At 52.5% G+C, this 26,810-nt stretch overlaps 1 protein-coding gene across 5 annotated transcripts in view; it reads left to right on the forward strand.

Annotated features, from left to right (window-relative positions):
• Positions 1–1,008: 1,008 nt before the first annotated feature.
• Positions 1,009–26,810, forward strand: part of AGRN (agrin) — a 120,710-nt gene continuing 94,908 nt past the window's right edge. For 3 of the 5 annotated variants that reach the window (XM_033007553.2, XM_033007554.2, XM_033007555.2), the window contains exons 1-2: positions 1,009–1,409; positions 8,687–8,948. In XM_033007553.2, the coding sequence (XP_032863444.2) occupies positions 1,185–1,409; positions 8,687–8,948 (487 nt within the window). In that variant the 5' untranslated portion in view covers positions 1,009–1,184. The remainder of the gene's footprint in view (positions 1,410–8,686; positions 8,949–26,810) is intronic. The other 2 variants (XM_033007557.2, XM_033007559.2) reach the window with 1 other exon arrangement.

Genomic DNA, 26,810 nt, shown 5'->3' on the forward strand with positions numbered 1-26,810 from the left:
TGATTCACCCCCTTGGCCCTGGGTCACCAACAGGACTTGTTTAGGGCCATCAAGTAAAACAGCCTTGTAAAATGCCTCTGGGGGATGGCTAATTTATGGAGGGGAGAAACAGTATCCCTCCCCTGGTGCCACTTAACTTTTCATTTTATATTTGCGGTAATTGCAGATGACATCTGGGAAAACTGCCGTGCGGTCCCCGGAGAAAGCCAGGGCGGGAGGTCGCAGTGCTGCGGGGGCAGACACAGCCACCCCACGGGAGGGTGGCTTTGCCGTGGCAAAGCTGTGACAAGCCCTGAGTGCCACCTCGCCCGGGGAACCGAGGAGACAGTGATGGACCAGGCGCGGGGGGTTTCTCTCGAATTCGTGGGAGCCCTGAGGATCCGGGCCAGTCCGCCCCGGCCTCAGTTTCCCCATGGGTAAGAAGGGAGCAGCCCTGGTGGTACCCCCCCACCATGATGCGAGGGGCTCGACCCCCCTCCTGCAGCTACCACCGCACCCCCAGACCTCGGGAGCCCAAGCGGGGGGGCAGCCCTGCGCATCCCTCCCCAGCACCCATACTGGGGGACTCCGGGCCGGGGCCGGGGGGGGCGGGCAGGGCATCGGCTGCCGCGCAGGGGGGCGGGGGGGCTGGCGGCGGAGCCGGCTGCGGCTCGGCAGCCGTCCCTACACCTTTAAAAGTCTCCTCACGTTGGCGCGCTGATTATCCATTAACCTGATGCGAGCTCCCTTTCCTGGGGGTGGCGTCCTCGGCAGCTCCGCAATAAGAGCCGGCAGCAGGGCCGGCTCCCTCCCTCCCTCTTTCCCTCCCTCTTCTCTCCCCTACCCCCGCTCCCTCCTTATCAGCAATTCAGATTGCATGCAAATCTGCGGGCTTTCTTACAGGGGCAAAGCAGAGGACTGAGCGCTTCTCCCCAGCCGCGGCTTGGGGGGAGAGATATCTCCTCCTCCTCCTCCTCCTCCTCCTCTTGGGATTTTCTTCCTTCTCCCCTCCCCTGCTTTCCCCTCCCCGCCTCCCTCCCTCCCTCTCTCTCTCTCTCTCTCTCTCTCTTTCTTTCCTCCTTTTCACCTCCTCGAACAAAAGTAGCCCTTCTCTCTGCTCCAGCCCTGCCCGCGAGCGGGGCCGCTTTGTCTGCCCGCCCCGTCGGGGTGCCCGGGGCCGGGAGCGGGCCGGGCCGGGCCGGGCCATGGCGGGGGGAGCGGCGGGTGCCCGGCTGCTGCTGGCGCTGCTGGGCTTGGGGTTGGCGCTGGGAGGCGGAGGAGGAGGAGGAGGAGGAGGAGGAGGCGGTGGTGGGGCGACGTGCCCCGAGCGGGAGCTGGAGCGGCGGGAGGAAGAAGCCAACGTGGTGCTGACGGGCACGGTGGAGGAGATCATGAACGTGGACCCCGTGCACCACACCTATTCCTGCAAGGTAAAATTTGGGGAAGGGGTGGGGGGGGTGGTGGAGCGCGGAAGGGGGTGGGAAACTTTCAGCCCCCACCAGGCGCCTGCTCAGGCGGGCGCATGTGGTTTTTATTGTATGCCGCTGGAGCTTTGGTGTGTAATTATGTATTTTTAGACCGCGGAGGCTCTCCCCGCTGGAGCTCCCACAGCTGTGTCGGGGGGAATCTCTCAAGGTGGCTTTTTATGGGCATTTCCCTCCTCGTCGTGATGCGGAGCTGACTCCCAACTTTCTCTCTGGCAGGGCTCAGGCTGCTGGGGAAGGTGCTCGGAGCCGCTCGCTGCCTCTCCCCGTAGCTCCCTGTTTGCTTTTGCAGCATCTTGAGTTCCTCTAGCTCAAGCTATTGTTTAACTATGAATCTGGCCTCTGGCTATGTTTTTTTCTTTTCCTCCTTTTTTTTTTTTTTTTTCTTTTCCTCCCCCCCGTAAGCTGAGAGAGACGGCAAAGTACTGAGCGACCTGAAATACCATCCTCCTGGTTGTCAGAAAACGTGCTGTATGGCTTAACCCTTCCCGGGGCAGGAATCTCACTTGCGAGGACGTGCTGCTACATTGCTTTTTCCTCTTCTGCCCGTCTCCTTTTCTGCCCATCCTTAAAAAGTACTGCGGTTCCTGCCTGTGGTTAGTGCTAAGCAGGGCCTGGGGTGATGCGCAGCAGTGCATTGGTGGGAGAGGTCTGCTGGGGAAGGTTAACTTTATACTTTATATATCACAGAGTGTGTTGTCCTCTGTACTGGAGCATCCTAGCCCAGTAAAGTAGCTGAACAGCTTCTGTCTGTCCAGCTGGTGCCCACTGCTTCACGCTTGCTCCCACCGCTCTGCGCTGCTGCGTGGTACAATCTGTACCCTGCTCCTGCAAATTAGATCACAGACCCTCCAGGCTAGTGCAGAGACCGTATGTTTGCAAAGTGTCTGGCACATCCTGGGTGCTATGTAGAAAACTAATAAGCTGCTGCGAGCAGCCGGTGTCCTGCGGCAGTTTTGGGGCACATATGGCTGAATGGATGTGGGACACCTGATGCTGGGTCAAGGGTTGCCGTGCAAGGCTGGAGGTGGTCCAGGGTGGCTAGTGATGAGGCAGAAATGCTCATCTAAGGAACCGGTCTCTTCCCTGTCACTGCAGACACACAGCAAGGTGTCTGGCGAGTGTAAAAACCCAGGCTTCATCTTGCCGCATCAGAGCAGGACTCTGGGCCAGGAAAACTGTTTTGCTGCTGTGATGGCAAACCTGCTTGCTCAGCAGTTCTGCCTTGGAAAGGGTGCAATCAAGTCCGAGTAAGAGCAGCTGGGGAAGAACCCGGTCTGCTGGCGGTGGCTTTATTTGAAACATGGTTTGCATTGCTCAGCTGGGGGAGAGTCTCTTGCCCGCTGTTCTCTGAGCCATCCCAAAAGGCTCCTGCTGCTTACACTTGGGAGTTGACAGTGGGATTTTGCTTCTGCTGATTACCAGTGTCATAACAGCACCTGAAGGCCAGAACCTGCTCCCAACATACCTTTCCAGTCCTGGACTCCTGTGAAAGAAAGTGAGAGGAGGGAAAAACCTCTCCTACCCTGGATGGAAGTGCCCGTCCCATCTCATTGTGGCAATGCTGCTGGCGCTCCGGGCCATGCTGTGACATTTACCCATTTTCTTAGAACAGTCCCTTTACCAACACATCAGTCTTTTCTGTGTGATTTTTAATGGTATGTTTATCGTGTGCTTGCAGGAAAAAAAAGCTTTGAAATGGAACTTGGGGTGTTTTAAGGACCTGAAAGCAGATAAATATCTTCTAACTGTGACTTAGCAGGGCGTAATGCTTATGACTTGTAAATGCGTAGCTTTGCAGCAGCTGTCGGCCTGTCTCACTCCAAGATGTCTCAAAGTACTGAAACTGCTGTGGCTTCTGCTGATGCTGGCTTGCAGGGTTAGACATACTTGTGTTTTGGTTTGGTTTGTTGTGGGTTTGTTTGTTTGTTGGGTTTTTTTGTTTTTGTTTTTTTTTAACCAAGCACCTAGAGCCCAAAAGGGCAGTTTGGGCACTAAACCTGACCGCTGGCTCCTGCTGTCCCCGCACCGACCCTTGGTGCCCTGTGGAGCTGGAGCGAGCCAACGTGCAGGAGGGATCTTGCTGGTGAGAAAACACATGTCTACTTCGTCACTGTCATACTCCGGTAACCCTTCCTTAGGCCTTGGGGTTACCTCCAAATACCACCGTTATCTCTTGTCAGGCTCTTCTTTATCTGGAGAGGAAAGGCAAGGGCCAAGTGTGTGGTGGGAGTTCCCTAGAGCCCACACCCAAAATAGCTGGTGTTACTGGTGTTGGGTGGTCTGTGAGGGAGCAGGCATGTCAATATCTGCGAGTGCTGCGTTAGTGTATTGTTCTTCCCAGTTAAACTCTAAACCCTCCCAGCTGAAGCCTTTGATAGATGAAGATAAGCACATTACAACTTAGAAGAAATGTGAAGTTAATGTTAGATAAACACCCATAAATAGCTACCAGCCATTCATTTCCTACTAGAGGAGATGAATAATAAGGAAGAACGGGCTGACAGAGCTCCCCAAATTGAAACTGGCTGATATGCCTCTTCACCGAGGGATTTGACATGGGAACTGGGGTGCTCTGCTTGTTTCTGGCTGCACCCCTGGGCTTGCTCCTCTTCCCAAGCTCGCAGTGCTGCTGTTCATCCCATGCACAGCGTGTGTTGGCATTGTCCCTTCCTGCTTTTGAGTCCTCTGATGTGCCTTGTTCTGCTCTGACTCAGTATTTATGAAGGGAGCTCCTATTTATAGGACACATACAGGTTCTATATGTGCTATAGGAAGTGTCGAAAAGGATGTGGATCCTGTTCCGAACAATAGAGCCCATATTTTGGAGAGGTAACAGCGGCTGTTCTCCAGCCAGGGTTGGATGTGAAAGTTGCTGGGGGAGGTGGGTTTGGTGCTCTGCAGGGGAAGGGCAGCTGGCTTCTGCCTGGGGAAGGCACGGAGGGGGACTGTGTGTGGTCAGCGGGGATGGATATGGCCGAGCTGCTGCCAGCCAGCACCCTTTGTCTCTGAGAACTGCTGAAATCTAGTGGTGACCCTCTTTACTTCTGCCCAGAGTGACAGGTCTCTTCCAGAGGAGACTAACTTCTCATCTTTCTTTACAGACCAAGGCCAGCATTTCTCAAAGCATCTTCTTGGCAGGAATTTGCTAGCACTGCACGTGCCTGTGCAGGTGGTCCCATTCCCTGCTGTGGGATGGAGCCCCATGGCATACTGGAAAATCCTTTTACTTTCTGGTTTTCTACTGCACTTAAAATACACCCTTGCAAGGATCTGCTTAAATAAAGTTTTCACTGTTCTTACTCTGCCTTCCTGTAGCTGCCAGGAGTCTTGTAAAACAGCCTTAATCCAATGTTTTATGTGCTTGCTGGCAAAAGAGTGAATGAGTCTGCTATAGGGAAGGGACCTTTTGGAACTAGGTTCCAGCCTAATTTTTTATCTCTCCCTTTTCTTCCCCAATCCTTGCTGTAGCCGGTGAGTCACCAGTGACAAAGTCTTAATTGTGTGTGATGATGAATGGGATGCCCTACAGGTAATTGCTTGGTCTTTAGTGCCTTCACATCCATTCATTATAGAGGATAAGGGTGGGGAGAAAGCTGGTGGACTCTGATGTTGCTTGTGAATGCTGTGGCCCAACTCTGAGGTGTATGACTAGAACAGCCATGCTAATTAAATTACCATCTGCTTCAGAAGAGGGGTAGGCTTTAGCTTTTCTCCCCCCTTAGACCTATCTGTGAAAATGCCCGACTGCTACCTTTCAGCACAAGCCCCAGGCTGTGCAATCTGCCTGCCTGGTGTATTTTGTATTTTTTTTTTTTTTTTTTATTCCCCCCTTTTGTCTTCTTTGTGTTCCTGGGTTTTTTGCCCTGGTTGCTTCTGCACCTCGCCTCCTCGCAGCGAGCGGCTGCCCTGCGGGCTGCTGCCGAAGGAAGAGGAGGTGGGGCTGCAGGAAGGTGTCTTAACTTGACTGTGGGGAGAAGCACAACCCCAGGGAACTGTGCTGCTGCGAAATGTTGGAGAAACAGCTGGTCCCGGGTGGGGAAGCGGGAGGCTTGCATTAAAACCAGGCTCCTTAGCACCCTGAGCTCACCTGAGGTGCCACGGTCACGGGGGGCCCCAAACTGGTTCTTTGAAGGGGGCTGCCTCGCGTGGCACCGCCTGCGTGTGGTGGAGCAGATGGCTGTGTCCAGACTGGGATTCCTGTAAGAACAGAGGGGAGGGAAAGCTGCCTGTCACAGCTACCCATCTTTTCCATCTGAAGCTCCCTCTGTTTGCTGGTTGACTGCCATCTCTCTCAAGAAAAGAGCTCATGCTGACAGAGCTGCGTCCAGCCCAGCAGTCAGCTTTTCAAGCAGGTTTCTTCTTGGGTAGGCTGTGTAAACGGCTTTGGAGGCATTGCTTTCTCGTCCCCTCTTCTTACCCACGCCCAGCAGCTTGGACTCAGGCTGTCTGGAGAGGGATGGTAGCCTCTGTATAAGTTATTGCTTGTCCTTTGGTTGCTGTGGCATTGCTTAGCCCTGGCCCAAGGGGAGCTGGCTCCCTTCACGCTGGAAGACAAATGAGTGTGAGAGCATGTGGGTACAACGTCTCCAGCTAACCTCGCCGCGACCGGGAGCAGCTAAGGCATGTGCAGCTTCCAAAGAGGAGCTGTCACGGCCCTGTTTATGGTTTTTGGTCTCAGGTATGCAGGAGAACAGGGCTCACCTCAGGAATATACAGTGGCTGCTCTTTCGATCAGAGGACCTGCTGGGCTGGGTGGGAGCTGAGACCCATCAAGTCCTCCAAGGCAGGCAAATATTACACCTTCAGGAAAAGTTGTGAGAAGTAGGAGGATCTGAGGATAAAATACACTCCTAAACTTAACCTTCAGTTGCACCTGTGGAGTACAGCAACGCTGAAATCATTCCCTTTTGCTGCTTGACAGGTGAATTTTGTGCTGAGGAGGTAGGTCTCGCCCCAGCCTGCTTGCTTCTGTGGCAGTAGGAATAACCCTGTTCCCAACCACTCCTAGCTGGGGCACGGATGGTGTGTGGGAATTCAGCTCAAGATCATTGTGGACCTTGAAGCCTCTTGATCAGGACTGAGGTAGTGCTGAGCTCACATCCCTGAGATTCTGGAGTTAGGGCTTCAAAACACTGCAAGATTCATTAAAGGTCATGAGACTTGCATTCCCTCTAGCCCCCAACATGTTTTTACCCTCTTGAACTCTGCAGTGCTAGATCTTTCTGTGTGTCTTCTATAGTCGCTGAGTAATGGGATGGAGGTATTTGGCAAAGAGCAAGAGCTTCTGTCTGGATGGTTTTGAAGCCCATAGGGGAACACAGTGCACTTAAGGGGCCGTGCAGGGCAGAGGCCACTGAGCTGCAGTTGCAGATAACTATAAAATTGGCTCATTCTAGAGTGGGATAATGTCTGCTCTGTGCTTTCCTCCTCAACTCTAACAAGGCACCCTGCCGTAACCCCTATGCCAAGCACAGAAGCTGTAGTGTAAATAACTGTCTGCCTCTCTGCCACCCCCCGTGTCTCCCAAGGGTGTGAGCATCCTTTCTCTGCCCTTTGTGTTCCCTTTGGAATTGCACTTTAAAAGTAGAGAATCATGCTCTTAAAAGTACGTGTGTGCCTGTTTCAGAGATGGGATCAAGACCCCCCTTATCTCTGAGCCACCACTTCCCTGTGACTGCTTTGCTGCTTGGCCCCGTGTGCTGAAATGCTCTTTGGGCAGTGAAGACAACTGGAAAATGCAGGGGACTGGGCGCTCAGGCTGCGGTAGGAGGGGAGATGCTGGCAGAGAGGGTGATAAGGCACGTTTGGAGCATGCCAGGCCAGGGGTGCCTGCAGTCACAGGAACACCCATGCACTGCAACAGCCACCCGTGCTCCAAGCTGAAACCCCAGGCAGCTCTCTGATGAGCTGTTCCTATTCCGTGCAGTTTACCGGCTCGGCTCTGTGCCCTGTTTCCCCTGCAATAGGATTGCAGCAGCAGCAGGAGGATTTTAAACCTAGCAGGAGTGGATGGGGACGTGTCTCTGGTGTCCTGTGTGCACTAAAGATTAATTTTAGGGCTGGTTCTTCCCTCCTGTGTGGGTATTTCTTCTGGGTGGTTTGCTGCAGGGAGCGTGGCACTGGAGAGAGGATGGTTTGCAGTTTTCTCGCCTTTTTTGGGCAGGGGGATGAGCCAGCAGTGAAGTCTGGGGAGACTGCTCTAGAACTGCTGGCAGTGGAAGCAGGGAGAGTGGGACTGACTCTTGTGGCCAGGACTTATTTTTCTTCCTGAAGTTTAGATCAGTAAAGGGAAATGGGCTCCTACTGCCAAATCCTCCATATATTTCAGCAAATCCAGTCTGCTAACGCAGAGGTGTTTTTTTAGTTGTTTATGGGAACGTAAGTTGACTTTGACATTTCTACCTGGAGTGTTATCTTCTCTGCCTCTTGTCTTCCCAGGGTGCCAGAAAACCCCTTTCTCTCATTCACCTGACTCTCCTGCCCTGTTTTAGGGCTCTTGTGCCACTGTTCAGAGCCTCCTCCATGGATGGACAGGGCTCCCTGTAGCTGTGCAGTCTTCCTCGGCTGGGGACTTCCAGCCATTTAATGTTCCTTCAGAGCTTTTTTTTTTTTTTTTTTTTTAAATTTGGAAGTGTTTTCTTCTCCTTTGATACATTTCACTGCTGAGATTTTGTTGTGAGTCAGGGTATCTCTGGGACAACTGTACCAGCTGGAGTCTGTCACCTTGAATGACGCTGCCTGGGAGCAGAAGGGGAATTCCTCTGGCAAGGCTGAGACCTGCGTGTTGCCCTTGACACGCCTCGAATTGTGTCCCTGACCCTGTGGCCTGTGTCTGCAGATGATGGGGTAGAAGGAAAGGGGCATTGCTACCCTCCACCAACCCACGGTGCCCTCTGTGCCAGGGGCTTGCTGGGTGTTTGCACTCGGGGTGGGGAGGGTGAGCCCCAAGGGGTTGGTGATGAGAAGGGGCCAGGAGTGCTGCATACCTGGGCTGGAGAGTTTGCTGCAGCTTTGGCAGAAAAAACATGTGCTTTAGTCTTTGTTGCCCACGCATTTTGTGCTTTTAGAGGGATGGCTAATGAAATTAGCTCTGCTGGAAGGCTTTGCCAGATTGAACCACTCCTGTGCATCTTGATAAAAATTAAGTGGGCCAGAAAGTGCCAGTTGTCTGTGGCTGGCTGTGAAATGGTCTCACGTGCTCTTTCTCCCTCTCATTCAAGGTGAGAGTCTGGCGTTACCTGAAAGGCAAAGACATCGTCACTCACGAGATCCTCTTGGATGGTGGGAACAAAGTGGTTATCGGTGGCTTCGGGGACCCGTTAATCTGTGACAACCAAGTCTCAACTGGAGACACACGGATTTTCTTCGTCAACCCTGCCCCGCAGTACATGTGGCCGGCACACCGCAACGAGCTGATGCTGAACTCCAGCCTCATGCGGATAACGCTGCGCAACTTGGAGGAGGTGGAGCACTGCGTGGAAGGTGAGGCTGGAACGGGGGTGCTTGGATTTTCCTGGGGTGCCCTGAGCCCGCAGACGCAGCAGCGGCCAAGCTCTGGCCCTCTTGGCCACGTTGTACTCTTAGCTTGTAAATGATTGATTGGCAAATGATCTCAGTGGTGATGAGGCAGATCAGCGCTGCTGTTCTGCACGTGTCTGGGGTAGTCGACTGCTCTGTGGATTCACTTATCACGGGAACAGTGCCTGGCATTGACCTTGTTGTCAAAGGCAGGGGTTGCAATCACGGTACAGCCAAACGAAGTTATTTTATTTTTGCTCCAGACTTGAGGTTCTCAGTCCCTTCTGCAATGAGTCTGATGTGGTTGGGCTCATCCCCACTGCAAGTCTTGTCCTAACAAAAGTGTGTGGTGGGCACTTACCAGGGAATTTAGACCCCTCACACCTGAGTTAGATTTTCCTGTAGGTTTAGAGCTAATAAGTTAATGGGGTTAATCCTGTGGTGAAGGCCTGTCCTTCATGGTAGTCACTCAGAGCTTCCTCACTTGATAAGTCAGCCTCATGGACTCCTGCAGGGATCCAAGCCAGCTTAGTTCTGCTCGAAGGTAAAGCTTGCTTCTCCAGGGTGTAACTAAGAACCAAGAGGGTATGAGGTGTGCTTCTGTACTGTCGTAATGAATCCCTGTATCCCTTGCATGTTAATCTCTCTGGAGCCTTTGTGTCTACTCCCAAAAGAGCTTGGATGAGGAGGATTGTGATGTTGTGCTGAGTGACTGGTGCTGCTGTGGGTGTAACAACACAGCTGTTGGGTAGAGCTGCGGGGCAGCACCCCGTATGTGCTCTTTATTAGGGTCTTAGACCTCCAGGTGGGGAGATGTGCCTCTGTGGTGAGCAGACCTGGAGAGAATGGGTCTTCCTTCTACTTGTTGCCCCACCACCTTGGAAACATACTTCTGTAATAAGCTGGCCTCTCTCTTTCTCCTTTATGCTTGTCCTGTGTTCTAGCAAGAGCTCTGAGCTCATGGGGGAACACGGTGCCCCAAAAGCCCTTTTGCTGGGGTATGAGTGTGTCCTGAGAGCAGATGAGTAAACAAGGGAAGGAATGCAGGAATTCTGCACAGACAACAAATAAACATGCAGATTGGCTCCCTCCTCCCCTTGGATGTGCAGAGGAGAGGCCGTAACCCCTTTTTCCAGCTGTGAATGCTGACAGGGGTAAATGACCGAATTCTCGGTCTGGGAGACTGGGAGAGAGCTACTTCAGCAAAGTGGCTCACAAGAGGCACCCGTCTCGAGTGGTGTTTGTAAGTGGGAGGGACACTGGAGGTTCTCTACCTCTCTCTCTATATGTGTATATACATGTATGCATGTATTCCATATTGCACTTGAAAAAGGTATCAGTCCTGCCCCTGCCTTGCACCTAGTGGAGAGGGAGGGAGGAGAAAGAAGAGGGTATGTGTGGTGTTTTTTGTTAAACCTTAGCAAACATTTAGAAGAACTCTGTCTTCCCCAGTTTGCTGTGTTCTTTGGCATGCTCATTTTGCACACACTGGATGCAAGCTGCGGTGGGTGAGCAAGGTGGTTCCCGTTTGTGGTGAAGGATGATGCCCCTTAAGACCCCTGGGAGATGATCAGAGATCTACTTTTCTTCCTAGTACTATAGATTCAGTGTAGAATTGGGACTCATTCCTGCTTTTGCCTTTAGTGGGAGGAAGATTCAAAATTGCATTGCGTTGATGTAATGCTTGTTCCAGCTGGCTGCGTTTGGTGAGCTGGGCTGGGACCTGCTGCAGTTGGGGACACATCCTAACCATGGACAGCTTTTCTTGCAGAGGGCTGGGGTGGTGACGGGACTGTCGTTCCCAGTATGCTGTACCCTGTGGCTGTACTGGTGTCCTGGTCCCAGGAGGGGAGAGGTGCCTGTGTGCACCAGGCTGTAGGTGGATGTGTCTGTCTGTAAGCGTGCTCTCCGATGCAGTGCCATAGGGAAGCTTTGCTTGCTGTTGCTCCCCTGATGTTGTGCAAGGGAGGTGAAGATGCCAAAGCTGGGCATGTCTGAACTCTCTCTCCTGTGTGCTCAGATTGCAGGCCCATACAATTATAGGTGGCTTTATCTTTCTTCCCTGCTATATTAACCTTTCCTGCTGCCAGGTAGCAGATGATTCTTCCTGGGACTCCCCTCTCTGAAGATCATTTGCTGCATAGCTTGCTTCCTTTAACTGATTAGGTCCTTCTTCCCAGTGGCTCACTAGGATGCTGTTGGCATGCAGAGTCAGGGTTGGCCTGCCTGGCTGGTGGCTCGGGGCCAGCAGGCTGGTGAGGGGACTGGAGAGGGCTGGAAAATGGCTTGCAGACAACTCTCCGTGTGTGGTGGGCCTGATTTCTCCAAACTGGAGTCCTGTCCAGACTGTGTTGCTGAAAAATGACAAAAACAAGGCAACTTTGAGTTACTCATATCTCAAGCAGGTCAAAAAGTGTTGCTCGGGGGAGATGCAGTGATTCTTACTTTGGCATCTGGCTGACTTAGCAGCTGTTTCACTTGACTTGATAAACCCACCTTTCTTATCATATCCTGTGGACTTGCTTTCTTTCTTCCCACACCTTAGAAGCCTGGTTGTTGTGTGAGTATCCTATGTGCTGGGTGCTAGCAGGCTTGCTGTAGAGAGCAATGCGACAGACTGAGCCTCAAAACCTTGGTTTCCCTCGAGCCCTACCCAAAGTTCAGGCCTCTCCTGAGGTCTGTAAGAGTCCCTTTTGGCTTGCCCAGTGCAGCTGTCTTGCTGGCTTCTGGGAGGCCCTGCAAAACCAGCCATGAGAACCTGCTCCTGCCACCCTGGGAACCCTTTCTGAGCTCCGAGTCTGAGAGTTTAGCTCCAGGACTTGTTTCCCATCAGCTCCCCATAGAAGGGTTCAAAGCAAAGCTGCCCAGAACACTGCTGCACTTTGAGTTTAAAAACAAACTTTTGAGTTCTTTTGCAGAAAGAATTGGAAGAATGGTGGCAGCTGAGTAGAAAAACATGAATGTTTTGAGTATCATCATCTCCTGTTGCTCCAACTTGGAAAAATCCTAGATATCAAAATCTTTCCTGTCTAAGAGGGGAGTTCAAACCAGGGCATCTCTGTCAAACAGCTCAGGTTAGAGTAAAACCAGTGCGTTTTGATTACACTTAATTGTAGTAAAAGTGCTTTGACCAGCTGTAGTCAAAATACAAGACTTCAGCAAAGCTATGCAAACTGGCTCAGCACTGAGGGTGCCTGGAGGGAAGTTTTTTGGTGCTGAATAGCAGAGGAGCAGCTCTGGGGCTCATGCAGGAGGCTGGGACACAGGCTTGGACCGGGTCCCTCAGCGAAGGAGGATGATTGCTCTGGTGCCTCTGTGGGGGAATATATGAAAAGAGAGCTGGCCCCGAGCAGCACAAAGTGCTGGGTAGCACAGAGAGTGGATCTCCTCTTGTTCCAGACATCTGGATGAGGCTTCCCAGGGAAAGAATTAGCTTGATACAAGCCACAGCCTTGCTGTATTTGTAAACCCTGGTGCTGCATGAAGAGGGCCACTGCATGGGTGTTGGAGCTTCCCAAGGCTCCGTCCTAGGTGTAGTGCTTTCCTCTCCAGTGCCATCAAGCACGCTCTTCTGGAGTTCAACAGCTGACTAATCCCCGAGAGATCCTTCCCCTCTGTGTGTGTGTCTCATATTTCACTTTCATCACAACTGCGCTTGAAGAAAATCAAGATTTTTGTGTATGGTGTGGGAGGGGCTGTGTGTTGACTCCATACTGAGCTGTCTGGGCGGAAGGAAGTTCAGATTAAACCTTTGTTAGGGCCTTGGTTAATGAGAACCCAGAGCTTCTCTTAAATATTGCCTTGCTTGTGGCATGATTTACATTAATACCAGTGCAATTGCCCCAGCCCAGACTGCTTTGCTAGCTTTGGAGATGTGCGTGGACTTTGAACCTCCTGGGAAAAGCCATGTATATTGGCTTTGCAGGTACAGTGCACAGTGAAACCTGGGAGCATTGGGTACAGCAAGCACACCCCGGTGTAGCAGAAGGTCCTGCTGCTGGCTTGAAACCCTCGTCCTGGAGCAGCGTGTCCAACACATCTTCAAGAAACTCTTGCTCTGCGCTTTAACCAGTGCGGTGTCACCTGAGGTGACATGAAAATAGGGCTTGTGAACCAAGCGTGGGGGGGTGGTTAAGCCTTTTGGTAAGGATGCATCTGCCTGTCGTGGGAGCAGTGCTGGGGGGCACTCTGCCTCCCTGATGGGAATTATTCCAGCAGTGAGAGCACGGCTGAGGACTGACCCTCTATGTGCACGTGTAGGAGCCGTGCTACCCCCTCTGGGCTGCCCGCTGCCTTCCCAGGCTGCTCGGAGGGATCGTGGCCGGGGCTGTGGTTGTGCTTCCAGGGCTCTCGGTAGCTTCTCGGCTGCCTCTCGTGCCGGGATGGTCACCTTTGGGTGCTCTGTGTTACCCAGCCCAGGAACCACAGTGGGCCAACGTGGTTTCTCAGGGTGCTGCTGGGAAGATCGTGTACAGGCCTTTGAAACTCTTTTCTTTATAGACGCCCGTAATAAAGCTAGCTGCTCTGGCTTGTGTTCAACGTGCAGTGTGCTGCAGATGCTCCATATGTTTAAAAACGTCACTTAGCTCTTATTGAACTTCTGATTCTAGCCAGTCCAGAACTCTCCTCTGACTTTTCATCTCTGTGGCAACCCTATTAATTACTCCCGTGGAAGAATTGCATCCAGTCCTGCAGACTCAGTTTTCCCATGTTTTCTCCCACGTCTAACTGGCAGCGGGGACTGCTTTGAAAGTATCTCCCTTTAAGTTACACTGTCCATTCTGTTTTGTCTTCTGCCTGTTCACTTTTATTCTGTCCTCTCTTTCTTTTTAGGTCTCTGCCTCAGTAGAACTGAGACGTTTTGTTCTTGTAAACCAGTCCATGCAAAATTTTCTTTTCAAACTCCTTACAGAGACTGTAAGGCATGCACAGTAGGCTCCTCTCAGCAAGGAAATTGCTGGCATGGGTTTATGTTAGGTGATTTGGGCTGTGGTCACTTCCCATGCTCTGGTCTCTCTGCAGCCCTTCTCCACCCCTGCAACTATTTCTTTTTAATCCACCCCTGGCATTTAATTGTGCTTCAGAACAGGCGAGGGAGGGGGCTGGAAGAGGGTTAGTGTGTGGGTTTCTTCTTAAAGAAGGTTTTTCTTTCCTTCCCTCCTCTTCTTGGCTCTGTTTCGAATTGAAGATAATGAGAACAGCATCAACACCTCCATCTCGAGAGGGTGAGAGGGTTAGCCAGCAGCTGCAAAATGTAGTAGACTGAGAGGAGAGAATCTACCGGTGAACACTCGTGCGGGCCCCCGTCCGTGGGCTGGGGCAGGGTGTCAGTGACTGGCACTGGGGAGAGCAGGGACTTACTTGGGGGTGCAGTGCTGGTGCTTTGGGGGGGATGGAGCCAGGTACTATGGCAAATGCTGCAGAAGACAGCTTGCCCTGGCCCTGCCACTCTGGCTGGGCCAGCATTTGCAGGAGATGCCCTCACCGCCAGCGTGGGGGGCCCTGTGCGTGGGCCAAGGCGAAGGGTCTGTTTCCTCCCTCCCTTGCGTGGTAGTAATGCAAAACATCCCATGGGTTTATGGCAGTAGCTAAGAGAGGCGATTTGTTTAGCAAATTCTTATGGAATTTTAATCTGGTGTGGGAGGCTACTGGTCTGGGAAGGCTCCTCTGGCCCCACTTCCCACTCTGGCACATCCTGCTGCATTTCTCTGTGGGATCGGCGAGGGCTCCTTGGTCAGCAGCGCAGGTGACGTATCTCTTGGCAGTGCTGGCTGTGCAGTTATGACAAGTGCTGGGCCCTGGCCATGTGCTCCTGGTTCCACTTTTCCTTTGTTTGCTCCACTAATAACTTAGAGGGGGGACGGTGACTTGTGCAGAGGGGAGCTGCTGCTGTGAGCTTTGGCAGGCTCTGTGCCTCCTTCTGCCCTGTGCTTCCCAGTTTAGCTGCTGGGTGCTGATTGGGGCTGGTCCATCACCTCCTGGCTGGTTGGAATACGCAGGGAAGCAGCGTTTGCCCTGTTTCAACCTTTTTTTTTTTTTTTTTTGGAAGGGGCGTAGGGTGGAAGAGAAGGGATGTTGGCATGGGAAAATTGGTCCCTTCAGCTTCCTTTCGGTGCTTCCTGCTGCGGGATGCCTGTGCAGCATCAGCCTTGCTCTGGGGGCTTGGCAAGAGCTGTGCTGCAGCGCTCCTGGGCAGGGGGTTGCTGCTGGGAGCTCCTCTGTGGGCACTTGGAGCCTTTGGTGGGGGTGCTGGGGGCTTCGTGCAGTGCCTGCTCCCCCGGGGTGGCAGGGAGTGGGTGCGGGTGGAGTGACACTGCTGGCAGATATCCACCGTGTTCCTGGTGACAAGGCTGGCTCTGAATGTCTCCCTCTGGCATCTGCTTCATCCTCTTTGCATCCCCTGGTTTTGCAGAACTGTTTTTTTGGGGGGCTCCTTGATAACCTGTTGCAAGGCGGGACTGGGGTGCAGCTTTTCTGTCTCATTGCCTTTCCCTGACACCCCCTGCCCCCATCCTGCAGCCACCATGTAAAATGGGGAGCTGTATCCCTCTCTCCCTCCTTCCTCCAGCTGGATGAGAGGTTGGGAGCCTGTACTACACCCTGCCCCTTGCTGCATTAGCTCCCGTGCTGGAGGTCAGCCCTACTGATGCTGCAGGGCCAGGCTTTGCTGACAGCCTGTGCTGTGTGAGCCTTTTCACACTGACTGGTTTTGGTCACGGTGTCACCAGGCCACAAGCCCATAACTTTGAACAAAAGGTGTTGCCGTGCTGTAACTGCTTCTGTCCAAACCTTCCCTCTCACTCACTTCCCTGCCTGCTCCGTATCTCTTTGCGCAGCATCAAACACGGGAGGGAGCAGTCAGCCCTGTCACGCTGTGTGTGCTGGAAGTGTAAATTAAATGTACAGGTGTGGCTGCTTGCAGAAAGCAGTCAGACAGTCACATGGAAGAACAGAGATTGTTTTAATGCTCTAACTGATTTGCAGCCACCTAGGACTGAGTGGCTCTGCCTTTCTGGCAAGGGCAGAACTCAACTCTCTGTTTCTCTGCTGCAAATTGCTGCTCCAGGTGGGCAAAGCTCTCCCTTCGGTACACCCAGGGCTTGATGCTTGTCTTTGACTCTCTGGCCAAGAGCAGTGGGGTGTCTGGGCACCCAGCTCAGCCTGGGTATCCCCAGAAGTTGTCCCAGTAGAAGGGAAATAGCTCGGTATTCCTGGTTTCCAAACAAAGCCTGGGATCTGGGCTCTGCTGGTGGGGGGGACAGCTGACCTGCCCCAGATTTGGGCTGTCAGGGCGATGGGCAGCACTGGCCGGGCCAGCCTTTGCCTGTGAGCCCTGTGGGGCTCTGCCCATCGGAGCTGCCGGCACCCGCCCGGGCTTGCTCTGTGCTAATCCTTACCCAGGAGTGGGGCTTCGGTCTGTTTATCTTATTAAACACTCCCGCAAAGATCCTGCATTCCTTTGGGATGACTTCCAGGAGCAGGAGAGCTCTTTGATGTGCTGTGTGGCCGGGGTAGGGACAGAATGGCCCCATGCCCTGGGACTGGATGGATAACCTCCTCTCCCTGATGGGCTGTGGGTCAGAGGAGGTGAGCGCTGCTCTGCAAGCTGCTCACAAAAGCCATTCTAGAAGTGCCTCATTCTTTTTTTTTTTTTTTTTTTTTTTCCTTGAAAAACTGCTGCTCTTCCCACATTTTCAGCTCCTTAGAATCATTTTCTTTGATTAGCAAAGGAAATGGGACTCTAGTGCTTTCAATAATTCATACCCAATTTGGCTAATTTCAGTCTGGCTGCAGCACAGACTACAAAGTGAATAAGAATGTGGGAGGTTTCAAACCATTCTTTCTTATTTGCTTCTAATTTTTACTGCCTTGACTCTTCCTGTGGCCAGCAGCCGTGTTGGTCTCTGTTAATCCCCCTACTAAACTGTGGCAAGCTGAACAGCGTGGCCGGGCGTGCAGCGCAGGCTGGGCTCTGTCCCTGTCCTGCCTCAAGCCTCCATGAATTGCTGGTCTTCCTCAGCTTGCACCCTCCTGGCCAGCGTGTCACCTACTTTCTCTTGTCACTTGGTTGCTTTACAAATGACCTCCATCACCGTTGCAGCTGAGACCTGGAGCTGGCCAATCCCTCTATGTGAGCTCTTGTGCATTGTCCCAATCCTAGCCCTATTATTTCCCCTTTCCTCTTAAGGTCCATATTACAACTTCACCTGAAAACCCCTTTCTCCAGTGGGTAAATGTGCTGCCTCCACTTTGCCTTGCACCAACACACAGCTCCTCTGTCCCATCCCAGAGGTAGTGCCAGGCAGCAGAGATCTCGTGTGAAACCTGCTGGTAAAAAGTCTTTTTGCAACATGAACTGCTGTAATGGTGTCTGTTACCTCTGTCTTTAAGCAGCTGGTGGAGTAGGAGCTGGGGCTGGTGTTTGGCTGGCATTCTTAGAAAAAAGCCACTGCCTAGTTACTCTTCTCAAGCTGTGGCCATGTGGATTTAGCTGGATTTTGTGGATTTAGTGGATTTCTGCCCTGAAAGAGGACTGGCACTGCTACTCTCTGTTTAAAGACTAGAGATGCTCTTTGACAGCCTTGCTCTCTAGCTTGCTTATTCCATTAGCTCATCTTGGGCTGCCTTTTGGGGGAAGGAAAGCAGGTTAAAATGGCTCTGCTGCCCCTCTCCAGATTCAGGAGAACAAATCCTTAACATCTTCCATGACCGACTGCCTCTTCCTATCCTTTTTTTTTTTTTTCCCCGGCATAGTAGTGGATGTTGGAAGAGAACTGCACAGTCCCAGAGGATGTTGTGTCATCTTGATGGGCTGAAAGTGCATCTTCTGTCTAATATTAGACCACTGTGCTTCCTCTGTCATGCAGGGATGCTAATTAGCTTAAGTGAACTGGAGGACTGGCTGTGCCTCAGCATCTTTGATTTGTGGGTGATACTCAATTAAAACAAGGGGAACAAAAAGGCTGAGGGAACTTTTGCTGAGCTCTGCACTTCTAGAGTACATTGCCTCTCTTTTTGGATATTTAGTCCTCAGTTCTGTTTCAGGTGAGCAGGGCCAGACCAGCATGGAGACCAGCTCACAGCTCTCTTCAGACACACAGGAGTGCTTTGGGTTGGCACTGGTCTTGTCCAAACTGCTCCTCCTGGGGCAAGAGGGAAGTGTGAAGCAGTTATCTTTCCTTTAAGGACTTTTAAAGCACTTGGCCCATGCTAACAAGCGGTTTAACTCCCCTAGGTGCTGTCTGCATGTCTGCAAACTGAGACAGGTAAGGTAAGCAAGCAGCAATGTGGTCCCAGTTTGCAGAGCAAGTCTGTGGCCAGACAGGGAATGGGAGCCAGGAGTCCCAACTGGGTGGGCTGCTAAGGGCTGGCAGCAGAGGAAAGCTCAGGATAACTGTGTTTACCCACCTGCATCTTGACTCAGATTCTGCAGCCAGAATACCAGAGCTTTACAAATAAATAGTTGGCACCTAAAATGGGAGGAGAGCTGATGACAGGGGAGGTCGCCCTTGAGGGGCTGTTTGGGACCCTCACTGCCATAGCACTGAGCTGCTGTGAGCTCTCTCCTGTTATTTGTGGATTCCCTGGGACTCTCCTTGCTATGGCAATGTTGATGTGCTTTGAAATTCTTCCTGTCAGCTTTTCCTTCAGCCTTCCCCACTGCCTGCAAGGCCTTACCAGCCTGTTCCTGACTGTCTACAGCGACAGGGAGCAGAGGGATGCTGTGAGTAGTGCACACTGATCACACGTGCACGGTGCCGAGGTGGTCCTGCCTTGGATGTTCTACTTCGCCGTGTTCTTTTCTCTGCCTGAATAAAATCCCAGCATCCCTGCTGGGCTGGAGAAGTAAGCAAATAGAAAAGGCACTGAAATTGAGCTTGCTCAGCTCTTTAGCTATGGAGAGCACGGCTAGAGCTAGATCCTGTCTTTCTTCTAGTATAAATGCCACCAATGTGATTTATCCATTCCTCTGAAATATAACTGTAGACAGGAAGGACAGCTCATGCTGCAGAACACAAAGGCCAGGAGGGATGCTCAGAGTTTATTTGTAACCACTTGCCACTGTTGTGTGCAGCTGTGGGGTGTTGACCTAAAGCCTCCATCTGCAGCTAAGTTTTTGTTCTGAAAACTAGTCTTTAAATTTCTTCCCAGCCTCTTGTGCCATGGCAATGTTTGTTGCAGGTGGAGGATTGCAGCCAAAGCCTTTAGCCTGGCTGGGAGCATGTTAACACCTACTGCAACAGAAACAGCCAGGTGCTCAGCTCTGGTAACCAAAAGGTTGAGTAAGTTGTGGCCTTCTAGCACTCACAGTGCTTCTAAATCCCCAAACTGCAGAAAAGAAGTCACTGGAGGGCATGGGGGTGGGGGGTGAGGGGAGAAAAATCAACCAATACATCACTCGCCAACTCTAACTCAGCTGCCAAATTGTGATTGTCTTGGCTCTGAAGCTGTTCTCCTTGGCCAATAAGCACCGTATCTTGCTCTGTTTCTGGGAAAAAAACAATGCTCTGGGGCCTTAGGTCAGGTCAGGCCTTCATGTACTTCTGTAAAATCAAGAAATAACAGCATTACGAATGAAGCATCAGCCTCAAAGTGGTGGTGAGGGTGTAAAAGTGATCTGAATATGTCCTCTGACTGCATAAGGCAAGCTGGATCCTGGCTTCCCACCTCGGACAAGACAGCCCCAAGCAATCTTTCCTGACTACCATGGCTTGGGAAGCAGCTGAAAGTGGTGGGCACAGACACCGAAAGTTTAATTGGCCAGTTGGGGCTGTAAGGTGTGTTTCCAACTCTGTTCTCTGCAGCCTTCTTTATCGTGGTGGTTGTCCTGGTAGAAGGTGGTGCACACAGATTTTTTTTTTTTTTTTTTTTTTTTTTTTTTTTTTTTCAGTGCAGGGGAAAACCTAGCAGCTGGCATTATGCAGCAGACCAGAAAGGTCTTTGCTTGGGATTTGGGAGCGATCCTGTAACTCCTGGGTGGCTGCATTTGGGATGGATGCGGAGCTGGGGGGGGGCTGGCTCTGCCCTGCTGTGGGATGCTGCAGTCCGGCTGCAGACCAGGGCAAACATTTGGGGGGGGGTATGTGCTCTCCTCTATGCCCTCCCAGAGGGAATAGCTCCTTCACTGCCGTGATTTATTGAATTGGGATCCTCTGCAATGTTTTCAGTGGTGTTTTTATCATGGTGGCCAAGGATCATTTTTCTTCTATGGTATGTGTAGGATTGTACTGTGGCTCCATCTCTTCTGCAGTGATATTTTGCCAGGGGATTCATTCAGTCTGACCCTTTTTCTGTTGCTTATTTCTCATTCTGTTGGTACCTGAAAACTTTACTAACAAACAGATCTATCAAGGCTACAGGGCCCAAATTGAGTTCTCTTCCTCAGTTATTACCCAAGCAAATACTTTTGACTGGGCTGCCATTCGTGTGGCTTGGGATTGGCAAGAGCTTGGCCTGGGATAGGCTGCAGCTTCATTTGGGACAGTTGTGCTTTTGGGGAGTCAGCCTCTGAGAAAACAGGTTCTTTGTCTGTTTTATTTGTCCCTCTCCTGCTTACAGCTATCTTCGCTCTCAGCTTTCCTTGTTACACTGGGCTGTCTGTTTATGTAGTGATAAAATCCCTGAGCAAATTGTTTTAACTGATGCTGTTTATCTAAGAGATAAACTAGGATCAGTGGAAGCTCCTGGCAGTTGCGTGGGGAAACTCTGTCATGAGGAGCCATTTGAGCTCTGTCTAGGTGAGTACTGCTGTTTCTTTCAGCACAGTTGCCTAAAACTTGTCCCAGACTAAGCACAGAGGGGCACAGTGACCAAAACTTATGGATATCCCATATTTCTTGCTGCTTTTGCCTTGTGGTCGGAATACCAGTGCAGCAGAGGCATGCTGATGGATGCTTTGGGGGAGAGGTGTTTGCTGCCAGCCTGTGTTGGGGTGCCTTGTGCCCGGGGGGGTGTGTGCTGTGACTAAGGGCTGTGTCTCTCAAGTGGCCTCCAGCCCTGTACCCACCTTAACCCAACCTGCTTCTCTGCAGGGAGCAACCTGTTCTTCAGCTTTAATGGGTCATGAAAGCCTGGGGGCTGCCTTCCTCAGTTGTGCCAAGCCAGCCCTAAACCAAAGCTTAGTTCTTACAGGGGATCTCTGCAGCAAGCAGAGCATCATCTCAGTATTTGGAAATCTTGGAGGTTGTATAACTAAGTGGCTTGGATAAAAGGTGGATTTTTTTTTTTTTTTTTTGAAATATGGGGAAGTTTCAGGCCCGAGATGGGTGCAGATACAGCTCCTGCATCTGTGCGTGCTTTGTTGGGACCTGGTGCTTTGACTGCAGGGTGCTGAGGCCAGGCCTGGAGCTGGGTGCTGGAGCTGCTGTTGTCTAGCAGCCCTCTGCTCCAGGGGCGGCTGGCGCTTCCTCAGATAAGTAGCCAGGTCACTTGTGGCTTTGTTTAATAGCTGTGCTGAGGAGGGAGCTCTTCGGTGCAGGAAGCGTTTCCCACCCTCGGCACGGCTCCCTGCCCCCACGGGCCGCTGCATTCCTGGGCAGTGAGGTTGCCTGCAAACAATGGCACCGAGATGCGTGTCCCTGTACGGTGACGGTGACGTAACCCTGCTGAGGGAGAGACCCCTTCCCCATAGGTTGCCCTTTGTCTCTGGGGACTCTTTCCCTCGCCTTTGGTTAAGTCTCCATCCTGGGTGCCAGATTTCTGGATCCCCACGAGCTTGGGAAGGGGGGAAAAAGAAAATCTCAGGTCACTCACTGTGGCTTCTTGTCACCGTGCCTGGGGACACCAAGTGCACGGTGCCCTGTGCTTGCTGCTACGGGCCAGGGGAGGTGGGGGCTGTGGGGCTGGAGTTGGGCCACCCGCTCTACTGTGTCACCAGCAGGCCCCCAGTTTGGTGACTGGGCACAACAGCGCGTGGCAGGGAGAGGAAAGATCCTAACGGAGGTTGCCCGCTGCTGGGGCTTCCAGCCTTGCCTTCGAAGAGTCACATCCCAGGTTCCCAAACACCCGGGCATCGCCTCTGCGCATCGCTGCCGGCACGTCTCAGCGGGACCCTTCCCGTGTGCGTGCTCTTGGCCAAGCTCTTGGCTTGGGGCAGGCTTTCACTTAGAAAGGTTGGTGTAAAGGGGTGCGATGCAGATCGGTGTACAGGAGGTGAATTTTCTCCTGTTAAAGACCAGAGGGGTGGAGGAACTAGGCAGCAGGCTCAAAGGGAGGCCGCTTTTGCGTGGAGACAAGTTCAACTAAGGAATTTGTTGCCAATGGATGGCGTAAGAGCCAGAAATATTAAGGGGCTGAAAAAGGATTAGGCAAAATCACAATGGGTGGGTCAATCGGTTTATTTGGCAATTGTCTAAATTAAACCAGCTCTGGCTGAGGACGTCCTTGAAGAGCTGATTTCCAGATCACGGGACGGTATAAGCAAGCTTGCTCAGGCCTTGCTTGGCTCTGGCACTGTTCTGTTAAACAGCCACCAGCAAGATATGAACAGGGGGGTTTGTCTGGCCACAGCGGCCTCTCTCATTCTCATCTCTCCTCCAGCATCGTCACCGTAAGGCTTGGAAGAAGGTGAGCAGCAGTGTGGGAGCAGTGGCTGTGACCTGCTGTCCCCAGGCACAGGGAAGGGGTTGCAAAGCCAGGCTCTCATATGGGAGCTGCCAAGGCTTCGGTCCCTGATCTGCTGCAACCCCAGGCCCCCCCCAGTGCTCCCTTCTGGGGTGGCCCGGTGTGCCCCAGCCTGCGAGGAGCAGGGAGGTTGCACGCCTGCCTGGGTGTGCACGTTTGCAGGGCGGGCGCGTGGCTGGGCACGTCCTTGTGCTGCAAAAACCTGCCCTAAGATGCTGCCTCTTCCTCCAGTCCCATCCTGGCCTTCTCTGCCTTCCATCATGCCCGTCCTGTCCTGTTGCTGGCCCAGCAGGCTGCAGGTTTTGGGGTGGGTGGTTGCTTGGCCGTGTGGGCCATGGGTAGTGCTCCATCCTCGGCATACCTCTCCCTGCTCTGGAGGGAGGGAGGGAAGGGGATGCAGCAGCACCCCAGCGAGTCCTGTCTGAACACATCTCCTGGCTTGTGGTCGTGGTGCCCAGACAAGGGTGGTGATGCTGGCAGAACAGCCCAGCTCTGTCCCTGCTCCTGGGTGAACTGGGGCAAGGCGAGGGGAGATGGGGTCGAATCTCTTCTTTCTCCTTCTACAGTGCATAGAAAGGACAAATCCATCACACTGACTTGCCAGCGGTGAGCTGGAAGGGTGAGAGCACTCTGCACCCCAGCTGGAAGGATTTGGCTTGTGGACCCTTCAACATGTAGGGAAGATTCTGCTCCTTTTCCAGCCTTTTTTTCCCCCCCTTTCCCTGCCCAAGCCCGCATGTGTGTGCTCTGTTTGCGTAACCTGTTCTGGCATGTGCCCTGGTCAGGTGGATTATGCTCGGCAGAGATCTGCCAGCCTGGAATGCCAGCTATGCAAACCCCTGAGCGGCCCCGTATGCAGAGGCAAACACCCCTTTTTAACGATGCCAGTAGCTTCCCTGCGACGCTGGTGCCTCTCGGAGAGAATCTGGGCAATGCCAGAGCTTGTCAAAGGGTGCGAGAGGGGAGTGCTAGGGGAGGCAGCACCTCTGCCAAGTTGGGGAAGGCGCCCAGTTGAGGAGCAGTGCTGGTGCAAAGTCTTGGTGGTTAGGGCATGAGGCTGTTGGAAAGCAGCTGGCATCCCTGCCTTGCTGGGGGCTTCTTGTGTGAACTTGTTCGGGTGCTGCAAGGCTGGGAGCTATTCCTTTCCCTCCACGGGAGTCGTGGGAGGCTGTGGGGTGGGTTGCTGCAGCAAAGCTGGAGATGCAGAGTGCCTGTGGAGCTCCAGCAAGAAAGGGCAGCGCTGCCCTGGAATGACTGGGGAAACTGGGGGCTGTTCCTGCTGGGAAAGAGTTGGGCTCTGCCTTCCGAGGCGGCTGCTGCTGGCTTAGCAGCTCATGCCTGAAAAGTAGAAGCGTGATGTCCTGCGTGCGCACGCTTCCCGCAGAGTTCCCCTTCCCTCCCTCATCGGTTGTTGTTCACGTTAAAAAGGTTTTAATCTCTTTATGGAGAGAACTGCTGGTTATTTTCCACTGACACCCAGGCGGGTCTGCGCCAGGCACAGCGCTGCACTGTTCTCTGCAGGAAGCTGAGGGTGAAACTCCTAATCCTGTAGAAAAAGCAGTTTTCCATTTGAGGCAATGCTAGACCAGCCTGTAAATCCATGTTCTTTCAGTCCTGCCCCACAGCAGTGGGGTCCTGGCTCCTGTGTGGTACCAGGGGTGTAGTGGGCAGGAGGGAGCTAATTCCTGTGGTGTTCTCATAGGCAGTGCAGTTATTCTTAGAGGGCTGGGCAAATCCTACAATATTATCAGGGTTCCTGCAGTCCTGTTGCCAGGGTTTGTCAGTAACCCTTAGGGACCAAGGTATATATTTAGCTCTCGGAACAAGCCCTGTTTTGCTTGGTAGAATAGCATGACTGGAGATAGTTTCCTTGGATGCTGGAGGAGTACCCTGTGCCCTTAGAGGTACTTTTCATGAAAAGCAGATTTCTGCTCTACTTGGTCAGGTCTCCTGCTTGCAGCCCTGGCTCGTTGGCTGTGCTCCACTGCTTGGACCAACTCTTTTGGGTTTGGTGGTTCAAGTGCTTACCTTTGCCTTTGGACTGTGCTGTCACTCGAGGCAGAAGAATTGCAAGGTCCAAATGAGCTGCCTTGCTTAAGGTGAACTCAGGTGGTCACTTGTTCCCAGACTTCTCCAAGGACCTGTGTTGGTGCACAAGAGCTGAATGTTGGAGGTTATTTATAGGCACTCAACATGGCATGAGAGGGGTGCCAATGGTAGAGGTCCTGCTGCTTCTGGTAGCTGAGGCTTTTGTCTCTTCCTAATACTCGTGAGGACAAGGCTGAGCCCCCTGGTACATCTTGCATGGCCAGATGCAATACCAGGGGACGTGGTGCTCCTTGGAGCAGGACCGTGTAGCATTGGCATCAAGGCTGTGCACAGCCTGCTCTTGGTAGGTGAACAGGAGCTGTGAATAGCAGACATGTGGGGCAGAGGGGTCTGTGTGCTCCTGGGCAAGCCCTGATGCTCACGGCAATGTGCTGTGCCAGCTCATCCCTCTCTTGTGTCTCAGCTGAACAGAGCCCGGGGCCCACTGCGGCAGGGCTGGCAGTGGTTTGCACAAAGCCCCTCCATCAAGCCTTGCCACATGACAGCCCTTCTTTCAGCTTTGTAAAACCATCCTTTTTCTGCCAGTTTTACGTGTTTAAATCATTGCATAGATGTGGCAGAGGGCTCTGGTTGCGGCTTAGATAGTAGAGGTGGCACTGCCAGACTGCAAATGAGGTTTGTCATTCATTATTCCTTTCTTCCCTCCCTGCTGCCTTAAGCTGAGCATTGCAGCAGCAAAGCCCCATGTGCTGGGCTCATCTGTGTCACGATTGAGCTCTGGGGCTCTTTTCAGGGGGAAGAGGATGGTGAGAGGAAGTGGGGAGGGGGCGGCCGTGGGCCTGCTGGGGCTGGGAAGAAAAGCAGCTTTGTGAGGCTGCCCTGCCCTGTCAACCCAGAAAATGCCTGGCTGGGCGTTGATGCAAGCACCTTCCTCTCTTCACTGCGCTGCCTGGGAGGGTGTCATGGTCTGGGCTACTGGAAGATGGAGTCAAACTTGTAAAGCTTCTCAGTTCTCTAAAGATTATTAAAGGTGGGGAAATGGCTACAGAAGTATGACGGGAACTTGCTTCCTGCGATGACCTGTCTGAGTCTGAATTGATGGTAGGAACTTGCACAGAGCATCTTCCCTGCCCACCCTGATACAGAGAATAGCCTGCTCCCTTTTCTGCTTAAAGCTGCTTATGTAGTTGAAGACAGTTGATCGCCTCTCCCCACCGATGCCTATACCCTAGGCACACCCTACATGCCTATACAACTCTTCTGGTCTGTGCTAGCCTGTTGTTGATTCTGGTTTCCAGGACCCACGTTAGCAATGGATCGCTATTGCCTTTCAAATTGTGTTTTTTTTTCAGCCTGCTTGCTCATGTCTCACGCTTGTTGTGCTGACCGTATGAATGATGAGCTGGGTGATGCCCAGCTGCAGGTACCTGGGAAAGGCTCTTGCTCTCTTGGCAGGCTGAGATAAGGATGTGGGGAAGCTCCCAGAACAGCTACCTGCTGAGCGTGTGTGCAGGGCACAGCTTTGTTGGAATGTTTTATTCTGGAGTCCTAACACATGTTTTGGGCAGCCTGTACCACCCAGTCTATGCTCTGCTGGGGTGATGTCTAAAAGGCAGTGTGTGCTGGGAGTGGAAAACAGCTGCCGTTTGGCTATTCCATGGACCACATGCAGTCTGCCTTCCATGGAAATGAAATTCTTTCCCACTTTATCTACCGGATATATCCTGTTGTGAAGTTTGTTTGGTGTTTTTATCTCCTATAGTCCATCTTTGTTTTGGAGCTGCTCAGTGGAACATCAAAGGCTGGGTTTTCCCACCCACTTACTCGGGGAAGTACGCAGCTGGCTGAGCCTAGGGGCAGTGCTGCTTTATGGTAGAGCAAGAGGCTCCATCGGAGCGAGTGCCCGCTTCGCTTCTACACATGCTGAGGGACCTTGAGCAATAACCCAGGCCAGCCTTAAAGGCACTGACAGAGAGTCCTGGGCAAGCCTTCCAACCTGGGAATGGGAGAGAGAAGCTTCTGCCTCCAGAATTGGCTCTAGTAAATAGAAAAAAGGATGTTTGAGTTTAGACCCTATATCAAAGGGATCTGAAAAGGGATTTGGGGAAGCTGAGCCCTTGGACTTCCCTGAGAAACTGGTGGTCCCCAGATCAA

This window comes from Tyto alba, unplaced genomic scaffold (assembly GCF_018691265.1).
Source record: "Tyto alba isolate M040663 unplaced genomic scaffold, T.alba_DEE_v4.0 Super-Scaffold_20000042, whole genome shotgun sequence".
In the NCBI taxonomy this organism is placed as follows: domain Eukaryota; kingdom Metazoa; phylum Chordata; class Aves; order Strigiformes; family Tytonidae; genus Tyto; species Tyto alba.